Consider the following 12179-nt stretch of genomic DNA (forward strand, 5'->3'; position numbering starts at 1 on the left):
TAAAAGACACGCACATTTTCCCCATTTCAATTAAGTTACCGAAACCTAAATCGTTCGGCTTATTAACTCTATATATTAGTTTCAAATTCAATTCGAATCGAAGTGAAATATTTTGAAGAAAAGTTTATCTCGGCGAAGAATAAAAGTAAATTCGACGCCTTAAAAAAATCGTTTCCAATCCCCATGATAAGAAAATAGATACGTTAAATTTTTTCCATAACCGAATTAAGAAATCTCCCGACAATTCCATATTTTTCACGATCCCTTCTCTCAAATATCCCGACATTTCCATGTTTTCCCAAAGTTTCGTGGTTGTCGAATTATTTATTTTAATTTCGTGACAATCTGTATGTTGTAAAAAAAAAAAAATACTCGCACCATCAGCGTCGTATTCTTCGCACATCGTAACAACCGTCAATCATCAGCATCAGCATCATTGCATCAGCAGGATGAACGTCGCGAAAACTAACGCGCCCTTTGACCTCAATCTTACGCTTATACCAGAAGGTAAGAAATCAATAGGTAGACAAGAGTGCAGAGTGAGCGAGTTAGCGAACGAACGAACGAACGAAGACGGCTGGTGAGCCATGTGCTGCAGCTATAGTTACATCGACGAACAATTATCATAAATAAAATACTACCTAATACCAGATCCTAACGCCAAGAAACGCCAGATTCCCGTAAATCTAACAATTTAGGAAAGATTAATAACTTTTAACACGCCTACTATGAAACAGAATTTCTTTTGGTAAATAAGAAAAAAAAAAAAAAAAAAGTATAAATTTCTTCCGCAGGTAAAATTGTAAAGTTCCCCGAACGGGAAGATGTAAAAATCGACAATAAGAAAAACAAAATATGCATATATATATTATGTACATATATCCCAATGTTTTCAAATTTTTTAGGTTGCCTGATAACAATTGACGAGAGAGAGAGAGAGAGAGAGAGATTAACGATTTTAAAGCCCTCGGATATATCGCATGAAAATATAACGATTTTTTTTTTTTTTTTTGTTATTGTGAACCTCTGTAACGTATCCACCATTATAAATTTGATGAATTTGACCTTTGATTCGTTATCGGTGAGCCAAAAAACCGAGACGAGTAGTGCGAACTTTCGTCAAAATTGAAATGTTTTTTTTTTTTTATTTTTTTTTTAATTATTTTTTATTGTTTTCTTCAACCTGTCGAATACGCCAGATTTAAATTTTTCCAAATATGACCTTAGATTCGTGATCAGCGATCCAGAAAAACCTCACGCTATCAGTTTTCATTAAAATTCATTCATCCGTTCTCAAACAATCGAAAAAGTACCGAACCGATCAGAGCCAATATCTAATCGGTTACAAGTTTCGAAAAGTCGCGTCGATTGAGACCAAAATCATCGAAATCCTCGTGACTCGTTGTCGAGGTATCGTCGGACGAAAAAGAATAAAAAAAAAAAAAAAAAAATTAATCGTACACACGCCCACGCACAAAATACATACAGACATCAATCTAAATATCGAAAACGTGAGAGATCTAGTGAAAAGTCGACTTCTGATTTTTTTTTTATGGGGGGAGGTGAGATGATCGCAATAACCTCCCTTTTTTCGAAAAAGAGAGGAACGGGATGTTAAAAAGGGAGAGAGAGAGAGAGAGAAACAAAAAACAAAGGGATACGAGACGATGAAAATATATCTATATAAATATAGACGATGGATTGAAATTGAAACGATGAAATAATACATTACATCACGTTTACTTTTCAAATCATAATGTAAATTGCGTAACGGAACTGCTGCTGCACGATCGCATCAATTTGTAATTATTATATACATTGCGCATAGGGCTGTGTGCGTATGTAAGTATATATACATATACATACATACATACATGTTTATATACACACGTAGTTACGTATCGCTGTGACGTCGAGGCAGGCGTCGTCGTCGGTTTGCTGCGTGTGTCAATTTGTCGTAGTATTCGTTAAATTGCAGAAAGCGGTCGAATACTACTTACAAATTAGACGACGATAGGATGACGAGACCACGTGGATAGTCGAGTTGGCGTTTAGCGCTATCTAGCGAATATACCTAGCAATTGAAATATGCGAGGTGTAGTATAAAATACTTGTCCCTCGGCGATAACAATATTGCAGTGGAGCGAAAATATGTTTCAACTACGCCATTTTATATCCACCATTTTATTTTCATCGCCTCTATAACAACAATAACAATCGCAACAACTCGAACGATGTTACGATCTAATTAATGAAAGTATATGAAAAGCGTTAAACGAAGAGAGCGGAGTTAGTAACGTCAATTGTAACGATTCGTGTTTTTTATTTATTTGTTTATTTTTTTTTTTTTTTTAGGGTAAAATCATTACTTCGGAACTCTACGATCGTCTCAAACTTGACGAGTAATTTATTCGTAAAAAAGCAAAGAGTGCGCACAGATTTTAAAAATCAAACTACTTTGAAGTAGTTGTAAACTTTTGATACAACGATTTTACCTACTTACAATAATATTGCAATATTGAAAATTTTATTAGACACCATACGATACAGTAATCAAAAAATCACAGCACGTAAACCGACGATATTTACTTACGCAAAATTACCTCCATTTTCAGGCAGCCGAAAGCAAATGATACGAAGGATGAAAATGGTAGATGTGAAAAATTTACACTCTATCGTAGAACAATGCACGTATACAACAAGTAGCAGACACATCACTCGCGAACATATCACTCCGTTACGTTTAAGTAAAATTTTGTTATTCGATGTTTGAATATCGAAACATCAAACGATGCAACAAGTTAAACGCGATACTCGTGCATCGTCATTCTCTCGTACGATGACCGATTTATTCATAAATACGTACACAATAATTCTTCCGCAAGTACACGGAAACTCTCCCACACACTCGCGTTCTTCGTCATAATTTTCGAACCCGTAAATCGTGAAATGAAGACTAATTCGGACAAAAAAAAAAAACTTTACAACGCATCAAGATTGATCCTGCGATTGAACAATACTGCTCCTCTGAAATAACGACGATGATTAACCAATGACTCAACATTACCAACGACACGTATATTTATCTACACCGAAGAACGTTTTTAAATGATCGAAATTCAGTATCTCCGGTTACGGGCAAAAGGACTCTCCTTACCGTCCGCGGGATATGACTACGCCATTACGACGAAGAGGAGAAGAGAACAACGTACGGAGGACAAAGAACCTTGTACAGGATCGCAATAGAAGGAGAGAAGGGAGGGAGGGAGGGAGACGCGAAAGAATTATATTTCAAGACCGGGAGGTGAGGGTTGGACTTTGGTTAGGTTAGGTTTGGTTACGTTAGGCGGTAGTATCAAGGAAGGTGGTTCTGGTTTGGAAAAAGGGAGGCAAGACAAGTTAAGGTAAGGCAAGGTAAGGCAAGGCAAGGTAAGGTAAGGTAGCTACGCTACCACCTGGAGTGGAATCTCCGGACTACTTGCGTTAATTCTGAAACGACCTCCCTTCCCTCCCTCCCTGCCATCATCGCCTCCTTTCTGCATTGGTGTGTGTACGTGGGGTACCATCGGACCCCGCGGGCAACGAATTGGCGAAAATGAAAACGAAAATGAAAACGAAAATGAAAACTAAAACTCGATGACGTTATAAATTGGAGAAAGATGAAAGTAACGAGGACATTTTTTTGATTTTAGTTGAAAAAGAAGAAGTAATGAGAAACATTTTTTCTCAACCGATTCAAATACATTTCAATGAAAATGTTTGAAAGGTTACTATTTTTAAATGTGCGAGTTTTTTTTTTTTTTTTTGTTTTTCACAATTTTTATACATTAGATTTCAAGGAATGTTTCTCATCATTGAAATTATCCGGTGAAAAGATTGGTGTTTACAGCGCGTTACACGATTTTGACGAATTGTTTCGAGATTTTTAAATTGAAATCGACGAAGATGTTTAGAAACAAAAGAAGCTTTCAGCAAATATGTTACAATGGCAGTCAATGGGTTGAAGTTTGATTAGAAAGGTCAAACACATAAACACATAATTTATTTATCCGAGGCCGAAGAAGTTAATAACGTTAAGGTTACGAAACCATGAGGAGGGAAAAATTATTACTGCAGAAAAGTTTGCTTTTAAAAATATTGGTGTGACTTGTTTATCATGGGTCACCAAACTTCATACGATCCTGAAGTTCCGAAGTAACGATTTTTTCTTGTTAAACATGCATTCTTGCAGTAAAGTTACTAACTTCGTCATTCTTACTACAGATTCTCGATTTTGCTCTTCCATGTATTGACTTTTCTACATTTTGTCCTTTTCCTTATTTCGAATTTCTATATTTTCAATTTTTTACGATTCATAGTGTCCACTAAATCTCCATCACAAAATTCGATATTCTGGTCCTCATATTGATCGGCAATTTTAGTTTTTTTTTTCTTTACCTTCTCTCTAAAATACGCATTTTATATACATGTATGTGTATAATAATTGTAGTGATAACGTAGAGCGAATTAGTTCACCGCGTGTCAAACAATCCCCGTCTTTTAACGTCGAGGGTCAAATTGGAAACGTTACCGTAACGACGAATGCTCAAGAAAAATCATTAAAGACAAAATAAACTTCAATCTTTTTTTAAAACAAACTCCCTGAAGGCCATGTTCGAATGTCCAATAACGATGATGTTTTTTTTTTTTATCTCGAGGTTTCGTTGCGTTACAACGTTACTAACTTAAGCCTGATTTTCTGCTGATGAAAGAGGGAAGCGCGCAAGGATTAACTTATTAATTAATTAATCGTAATTGCGTGAAATTCGAAAGAAATCAATCGATCAATCAACCGGAAAGGTTTGAGTATGATGCTTGAAAGGAGGATGTTATGATGGTCGGTATTTGACGACCGTGTTGTTAAACATTGGTTGTTTTATTTTTATTTGTCCACAGTTATCGTCGTTTACCCCGAAAAAAATCACAACTAGTGTAATTCCATCGAGTTACCTGCAGTCTGATTGTTATGCAAAGAATAAATTTCACTGTGAGTAAAGTTTTCACGATAAAGTTACTTCAGTAACGATGCATGTTCAAGGAAAGGAGAAAAAAAAAAAAAAAAAAAACATTACTCCTCATTTATAGAATTGTCCCAAATTTACTAAACCATGGATAAACAAAAGGACGTAATATATCGAGAAAACTAACTTGATTAAAGTCGTTCTGAAATTAAGCAATGACAATTATCTTTCCCTGTTGTTTCGTTACGTTAACGGTTAAACTCCTTGAATTTAATTTCCTCGTATTATTTATTACAGTGTGACCGAGCTACTTGGCAAATTTCTCTCCATATATACCGTCCAAGAATCATAGAAGAGACATTTCTTAACTCTCAAATCATCGTTTTAATAAACTCCCATTACTCGTACAGCTATAATTAATCACCTCCCTACAGGAGAACATCGTTGTTCTCGGTATACGGTGTTAGTTTCAATTTTTTTTTTTTTTTTAAGGAAGGGGGGGGGGGGGGGCGGGGATAAAATCGAAATAATCCAAGTATGTAAATTATACATATAATTACATATGTATGTTATGTCACGTTATGTTACATGTAAAATAACATCGGTCGACTACTGCTGCTGCTGCTGCTGCTGCTGCTGCTGTAATTCATGTCTACGTAAATTCTCTACAAGTACATATATATATATATATATATATATATACGTTACACAAGTATTTATAAGACTTCAAATCCATCCCACGATTTCGATATTAAATTACCGTATTGTTATAGAATTATAAGCGATACGAAATGGATGAAAATAAACGAATTTAAACGCAAAAGTAAACATGAAATAATAATGATAACGATAATAACAACGTTTAAAAACCATTCGAAATATGACCGATAAAATAATATCGTTACAAAGTCTCGTACTTTCATTATCATGCGAATACGTTAAACCTCATCCTCCTCGACTCGTTGTTGTTCCGTATAGTTACAATTAACACAAGCCGAGTTTACACGTTTTACGTACAACAATGCGCAAGGTACACGCATACGTAAAATATCGTTATAGAATCCTTCGTTACCGACAAAGACGGAATTGTCGGCAGACGACAACGACACGACGACGTCGGACGGAGAGACACACGTTCGATCAACAAAACCGCACGCGACTTCGGATAAATATCATAAATAGGTAGGTAAGTATAAGTAAGACAATATCGATAAGTACGACGAATCTCCGCTTAATGTCACTTGTTTGTGAATATATAGGTATACACACACACACACACACACCCACACATACATATATCATGCAACGAAAAAACGAAGATACCGATAAAAATTTGTTTGAAAAATTAATATAAAAACCTGCAGCGATTGCTAATTAATTACTTGTCGATTCGAATCTGTCCCCCCGCTCCCGCTATTTTTTCCCTATTGAGAAGAGCCAAAAATGATGAACAACAATAACGATGATTACTTGCTAGGGAGGGATGTAAAAATAAAAAAAGAAAAACGATAGTGACTTTTCCAATTTTTCATATACCGTACACACGTTGTGCAAAATTGTGAAAATTTTTCGCTATCCGGAGCGTTCGTTGAATCGACCGGCAAAATGAATCGTAAGTTGAGTATAAGTTGAAATTTGATAAATTCTGAGTAGCTGATTGACCGATTGAATTTGCGAAAGGAACCAGAATTATGCGGCAACAATATTGTTCATTTATTGAAAGTAACAAAAAGCGTATGACAATTCGTCGAGGCGTGCCTCTAAGTTTCTTGATACGTCAAGATTACAGACATATATAGGTCATTGCTTGTTTTGAAAAGTCATTAAGCAGCCGAAGAAGGAAGAAAAAAAAAAAAAAAGATCGAGAAAATGGGAAATATCGCTTTTAATTTTTACCAACGTTTAACCGACAATTGTAACGTAATTGCGAGTTACTTCATAAAGTTAACGTGATTTTAATGATTCACGTTTTCGGATAAAATCGTTGTTCATCAGTTTCAGGAATTTCTAAGGAAATAATAAGGAAACATACATACGCATATTATACATATGGATATTTGGAAAACTTGACTACTTAAAAGTCACTATAAAATTGCAAAATAGTGATTTTTTTCATTCTATTTTTCGTCTCGTTACGTTAACATTACTAACTTTAGTCTCTTCTTATTTCTCGATCATCACGCGCGATTCCCCCGTATTAATGAAATTTCGTCTTTATCCTCGTAAGTTGAAATTATTGTACACAAGAATTGACGTTTTTATCTCCAGCCTTTATTCCAAATTTTCAAAACAAACAGAGATAAAGTCAGGCAAAATCCCTTCGAAAGAAATCAATTTAAACGAAGAACATTATTTTTGCCTATAATTATTTAATGCTGATGATAAAAAATATTCTTCAATATCTGAGGTTTAAAAAATAGTCTACAATTGTTTCTAAGGCGCGTCCCACATTTCGGTTAGTGTTTTTTTTTTTTTTTTTTATTTATACCTTTTGAACTCTCACGACAAACATAACTCTTACCGAAACTGTTGAAAAACATAGATATGGAAATGTTGAGGAAAACGATGAAAAAAAAAAAAAAAAATAAATAAAAAAGAAACAAATTAAAGAACCGAGAAAGGAGATAAAATCTAGACGTAAGTAAATTCATCGTTACGTTGCATCCGTCCTCAAGAGGAGTGAAGTAAGTTAAGCCTTAAATACTATGAAAACAAGACTAAATACACGTGAAAAAAAGTACGTACAACGACTAGACTTAGTAATAACTGATCGTCGTTGTCGTCAGAGACACGCCTTTTTATCAACCCAAATTTTAGATCACGAGGATAAACGTACCATTTAGTAGATAACATTGAGATTTTTCGAATAAGGAAAAACCACCGGTATTAATTCCGCAATGGATATTTGAAGTTGCTTAGATTTCAGAATAAGATTATATTTTTTAGAAATGTAAGTATTTTTCGTTTTACCCTTTTACTTCAATTTCTCGAACAACTTTCAATTTAGTTCGATAGAATAAATCAGTGAATCAGTCTCAAGTATCGGCAGAGATCAGGCGCTCTATTGCGTAATTGAGAACCCAAAGTTATTAATTGGGAAATATTCATTTAGCAGGTTTGCTGATTGAATGTGGGAGGGGAAAAAAAAAAGTAGACTCGAGTTTCTCCTGCGCTATGAAAATGGTTGTGCCGTACAGCAAGTTGATGAAGAAATTTGCTACGTATCTATAATTTTTTCGTTCGTTGTTGCTGCTCTTTCGGTTTTTAGGTATACAGTTTTTCAATCTAATATGAAAAAAGTTCCACCTAACCCACGTTGTATTTTTAAAAAAAAACTTGCAACGACAAAAAGAAAATGAGATTTTAAATTTCCTAACGACAATTCCAAGTTTTCCAAAACCCAGCAACTAAAATTTCTACTTTCGTCGATAACTTAATTATCTTTTGCTTTTATTGACGAAAAAAATAAGGCATAAACATTTGTAGGTTTTAAATAAAATTTTAAATCGTTGCGGCCACCGAACGAATCAAGAATTACAATCAATCGAAGGATGCCAGCACGCGTGCAACAACGTTCAAGTTTCAGGATCAGATAATTGGCATATCTTTTAATGTTTATCTCGCATAATGTTACTTGAACTTGTTTGTTCAAATTGAGAATTTTCATACATATATTTTTTTTTTCCAAGACAATGATCCTGACTAAATCATTATCGGTATTCAAACAAGACTGAAAACCAGCTTCGGATGAATTTATCAAATTAGACAAGTCTCTTTGATGCCAACTATTGAACAGAGAATTGATAAATACCGTATCAAGAGTGGCGGCAATTTTGTTATCATGCGAGTTGAAGGACTGCAAGAACCATCGGACAATTTAAGCTATCGGTATGTTTGCGATAGAAGTATTTCAACCAAAGTGAGAAACTCAAAGGAAAGTATAGATTCGTCGATCGTTTGACAATCGTGGTCTAATTGTACTTCGCGTTCATTCTATGGCCAAAAAATTAATCTCAATAGTATCGACCTGGACCAGAGATAAATATTTCCAGATTTACTCAATGCAACAAAAATTAACAAATAGTAAATTAAAACTATTGAATATATGTACATGCAACAACTTTGCGATCTTCTTAAAATTTGGAGCAATTTTTTTTCAATCAGTCGAGGTTTTCCTACCAAGGGAATAGGATTATCTTTTTAACGGTAGGAACGGAGAAGCGTAACCAGTGAAACGTTTGCTGCCATTACGCCTTAGTGTAAATTCATAAAGCAAGAATAGTTTGATAGAACAAATAATGACCGACGTTCGTCAAAGTGAGTGAAAAATAATCTCTCAAAATCCTTGGTGAGAGCAGATAATCACCGTAGATAAGAGAAGAAAACTTACGGGAAAGAAATAATTTCAGGTAATCGATGTTTCGATAACGATTATTAAAAAGACCCGCAAAGCTTTCTAGAATGAAAATTCATTGCTGTAAAAATAACAAAAGAAAGTATTGCCGCGTGAAATATTAATCCGGATGATCAGCTGATTCAACACGCGATGGATGAAAAACTTTACTCATATACGGGAGGATATTGTTGCAGGCAAGTTTGGTATTAGACGCGCTTGGTAAAATGTAACGATATCGAATGTGGGGTTGAGGAAGAAACGAGTAAACGATGATGATGATGATGATGATGATGATGATGATGATGAATTAAAGAGACAAAGAAATAAATCTTTTGACTCACCACCACCAGAGTTCCAGCAGTTATCAGTCATCCCTGTTTATCCATCGGCAAAGTTTGGCACCGGTTTCACACAACCACCAATATCCGAACTGCTGAACCACCTTATATCACAACACAGGTCGTTTTACAAACTCGCAAAGAATACATCAGGGCTACACTTTGGCTGATAGAATATTTGACTATGAACATTTTCACTACAGCAACAAAATGGTCAACAGCGTCGTACTTAACTTCACCACGTTACTTATCTCTTCTCGTTGTCTGATTATCCTCGACGACGAGCACTTGCTTCTCTTGTGTCGGTAACGAATCCGATGATGCAAAAAAAAATTCCCCAAATCCTTCTCCAATATGATGTAGTAACGGAAATAAGATAAAATACGTGGAAACTGATCGAAGAATGAGGTTATGAGGAACAGAAAAATATCGTTCCCAAGCCCTTGATCGAACAGTTTTGCGTTTCTTTTGTTTTTACGCACTTTTTTCAAACGTTTTCAGCTCGTTTCCTTCAACGTTTCAGGATATGAATATCCGTTTATAAATATTAATCATCGGCGTATACGACTTTCACGATATTATATTTTAAATGGAAGTGTTACATCTTTCATCAATTGTCAGATATATTTCACCGAGAGCAGCCTGTTTATAACGTAACACGTATACACACACAAACACACGCACGCAAATTCACTTCGATTAATAATATGAAGAATCGGCTTATGTTAGAATTTTATACCGAGTAGTTCAACGTAGCTACGCGAATAATTTTCAACAATATTTCACCGACGAACGAACACCCCGAGTTTAGGGCCCGTCCGTCCCTCCCTCCCAAGTGTGCAGTAGTTACGTTATATATCTATCTATGTAGTCGTTTGCCAACGAGTTTCATGAGAGTTTGAGGTTATCGAACGATCAATAGGAATTTTTCGACGGATCGCGCTGATCCTCAGCGAACATCCCGTAGCCGGGGATATCGGTTAGCCACGTTACGAAAACGAAATTCGACATTGTTTTAGACACTGGGTAACAAGGAGTAAAGTTTGAGAGTAGGAAATTTTTCCTATCCTTCACCACCACCACCACCACCCCACGGCAGACGGGATATGTAGGTATTTTCCTTCTTTTTTCCTTTCGTCTTTTTTTCCTCTCTCTCTCTCTCTCTCTCTCTCTCTCTCTCACCGTACGTCCTTGTTTTTTTTTCTCTTCTCTTTTAGGTATACGTCTCTCTCTTTTGTTTCTTTTTTTGATGTTCTCCGTTTTCCACCCAACTTCCTTTCCTTACCTCTCCTCGTCAACTCTCGCGATCGTTGCTGACTTTACTTCCTAAAAATTTCTCTTTACCGACGCCTTTTTTCTCTCAATCTCTCTCTCTCTCTCTCGCTCTTAGAATTTCTTTTCCTCTATATGCGTATATCTCTCTCTCCCTCTCTCTCTCTCTCGCTCTCAGACACACACAAACGGCACACTTCACGTTCTTCTTATCCCACGGGTAATTTTTGTTTCCTCTCTTCACGTCGCAACTCGCGTTTATTCCCTCTTCCCTTTGCCGTTGCCGTCTCTCCTTGGGCTACTTTTATCGAATTGACGACGACGACGACGAAGACGACGAAGACGGTAATGGACGATTATAAGGGATGATGATCACGCGCACGGATTAACGGAAACATTTCAATGTTGAGAACGTGCATTGTTAAAGGATATCGAATTGCGGACGTGTGTATGCACCGTTTGTTATCAGAGAGGAAGAAAGGAGAAAAACTCATCTAAAAGATGGCCGCCGCCCGCCGCGAGTTGCCGATTTATCCCTTTCTTGCATGGCCACTTCTTTTATAAACAATGAACGCGTGAAATGAATGAACGCGCCTGGAACGTCCGCGCGCCGAGGGCTCGGAGAGCGATCAATTTCAACCGACAGTTCGACACTTTCTTTAACACGGTGATAAACGAACGTCGTCCTTTAAATATCACTATTCCGAGCTATGCTTACTCGCGTACCAACGGGATTTACACGTAGGGTATTACACCGACTTGTTACAACAATCACCGCATGTCCGACTGACTGCCACAATCTCAAAACTGCTCCAATTTTGTTTTGCATGCATAGGTGACGACAGTGACGTCGGCTTGCCTCCTCGCCACCTCCTCCTCCTGCTCCTCCTCCCCCCCCCCCGCTCCTCTTCTTCTCGCGCCGCCGGGCCCACGTTCGTCGGCGCTGCTCGCCCGCTGCTTACCACCTTCGGCTATTATCGGTAAACTACGATGTTTATTCGGTACATCAATCGGCTTGTTACTACACACTACGTACACTGCAGCCACACAGCTTGATGCACGGAGCCCGGAGATTAGGAGGCCACCGGCTTAATTTTCCCTCGACAATTTTCATTACCGACAGACAGACGTCAGTTTTGCGGCTGTTTCATTCAACCTTCTCCTCCTTTTTCG

At 36.7% G+C, this 12179-nt stretch overlaps 1 protein-coding gene across 5 annotated transcripts in view; it reads right to left on the minus strand.

Moving 5' to 3' along the window:
* Tlk (Tousled-like kinase) overlaps window positions 1-11869 on the minus strand; it is a 36103-nt gene extending 24234 nt beyond the window's left edge. For 3 of the 5 annotated variants that reach the window (XM_046627110.2, XM_046627111.2, XM_046627109.2), the window contains exon 1: window positions 9738-11869. In XM_046627110.2, coding sequence (XP_046483066.1) covers window positions 9738-9768 — 31 coding nt within the window. In that variant the 5' untranslated portion in view covers window positions 9769-11869. The remainder of the gene's footprint in view (window positions 1-9737) is intronic. The other 2 variants (XM_046627116.2, XM_046627115.2) reach the window with 2 other exon arrangements.
* Between the last annotated feature and the right edge of the window lie 310 nt (window positions 11870-12179).

The sequence above is a fragment of the Neodiprion pinetum genome, chromosome 5, assembly GCF_021155775.2.
Source record: "Neodiprion pinetum isolate iyNeoPine1 chromosome 5, iyNeoPine1.2, whole genome shotgun sequence".
Classification (NCBI taxonomy): Eukaryota; Metazoa; Arthropoda; class Insecta; order Hymenoptera; family Diprionidae; genus Neodiprion; species Neodiprion pinetum.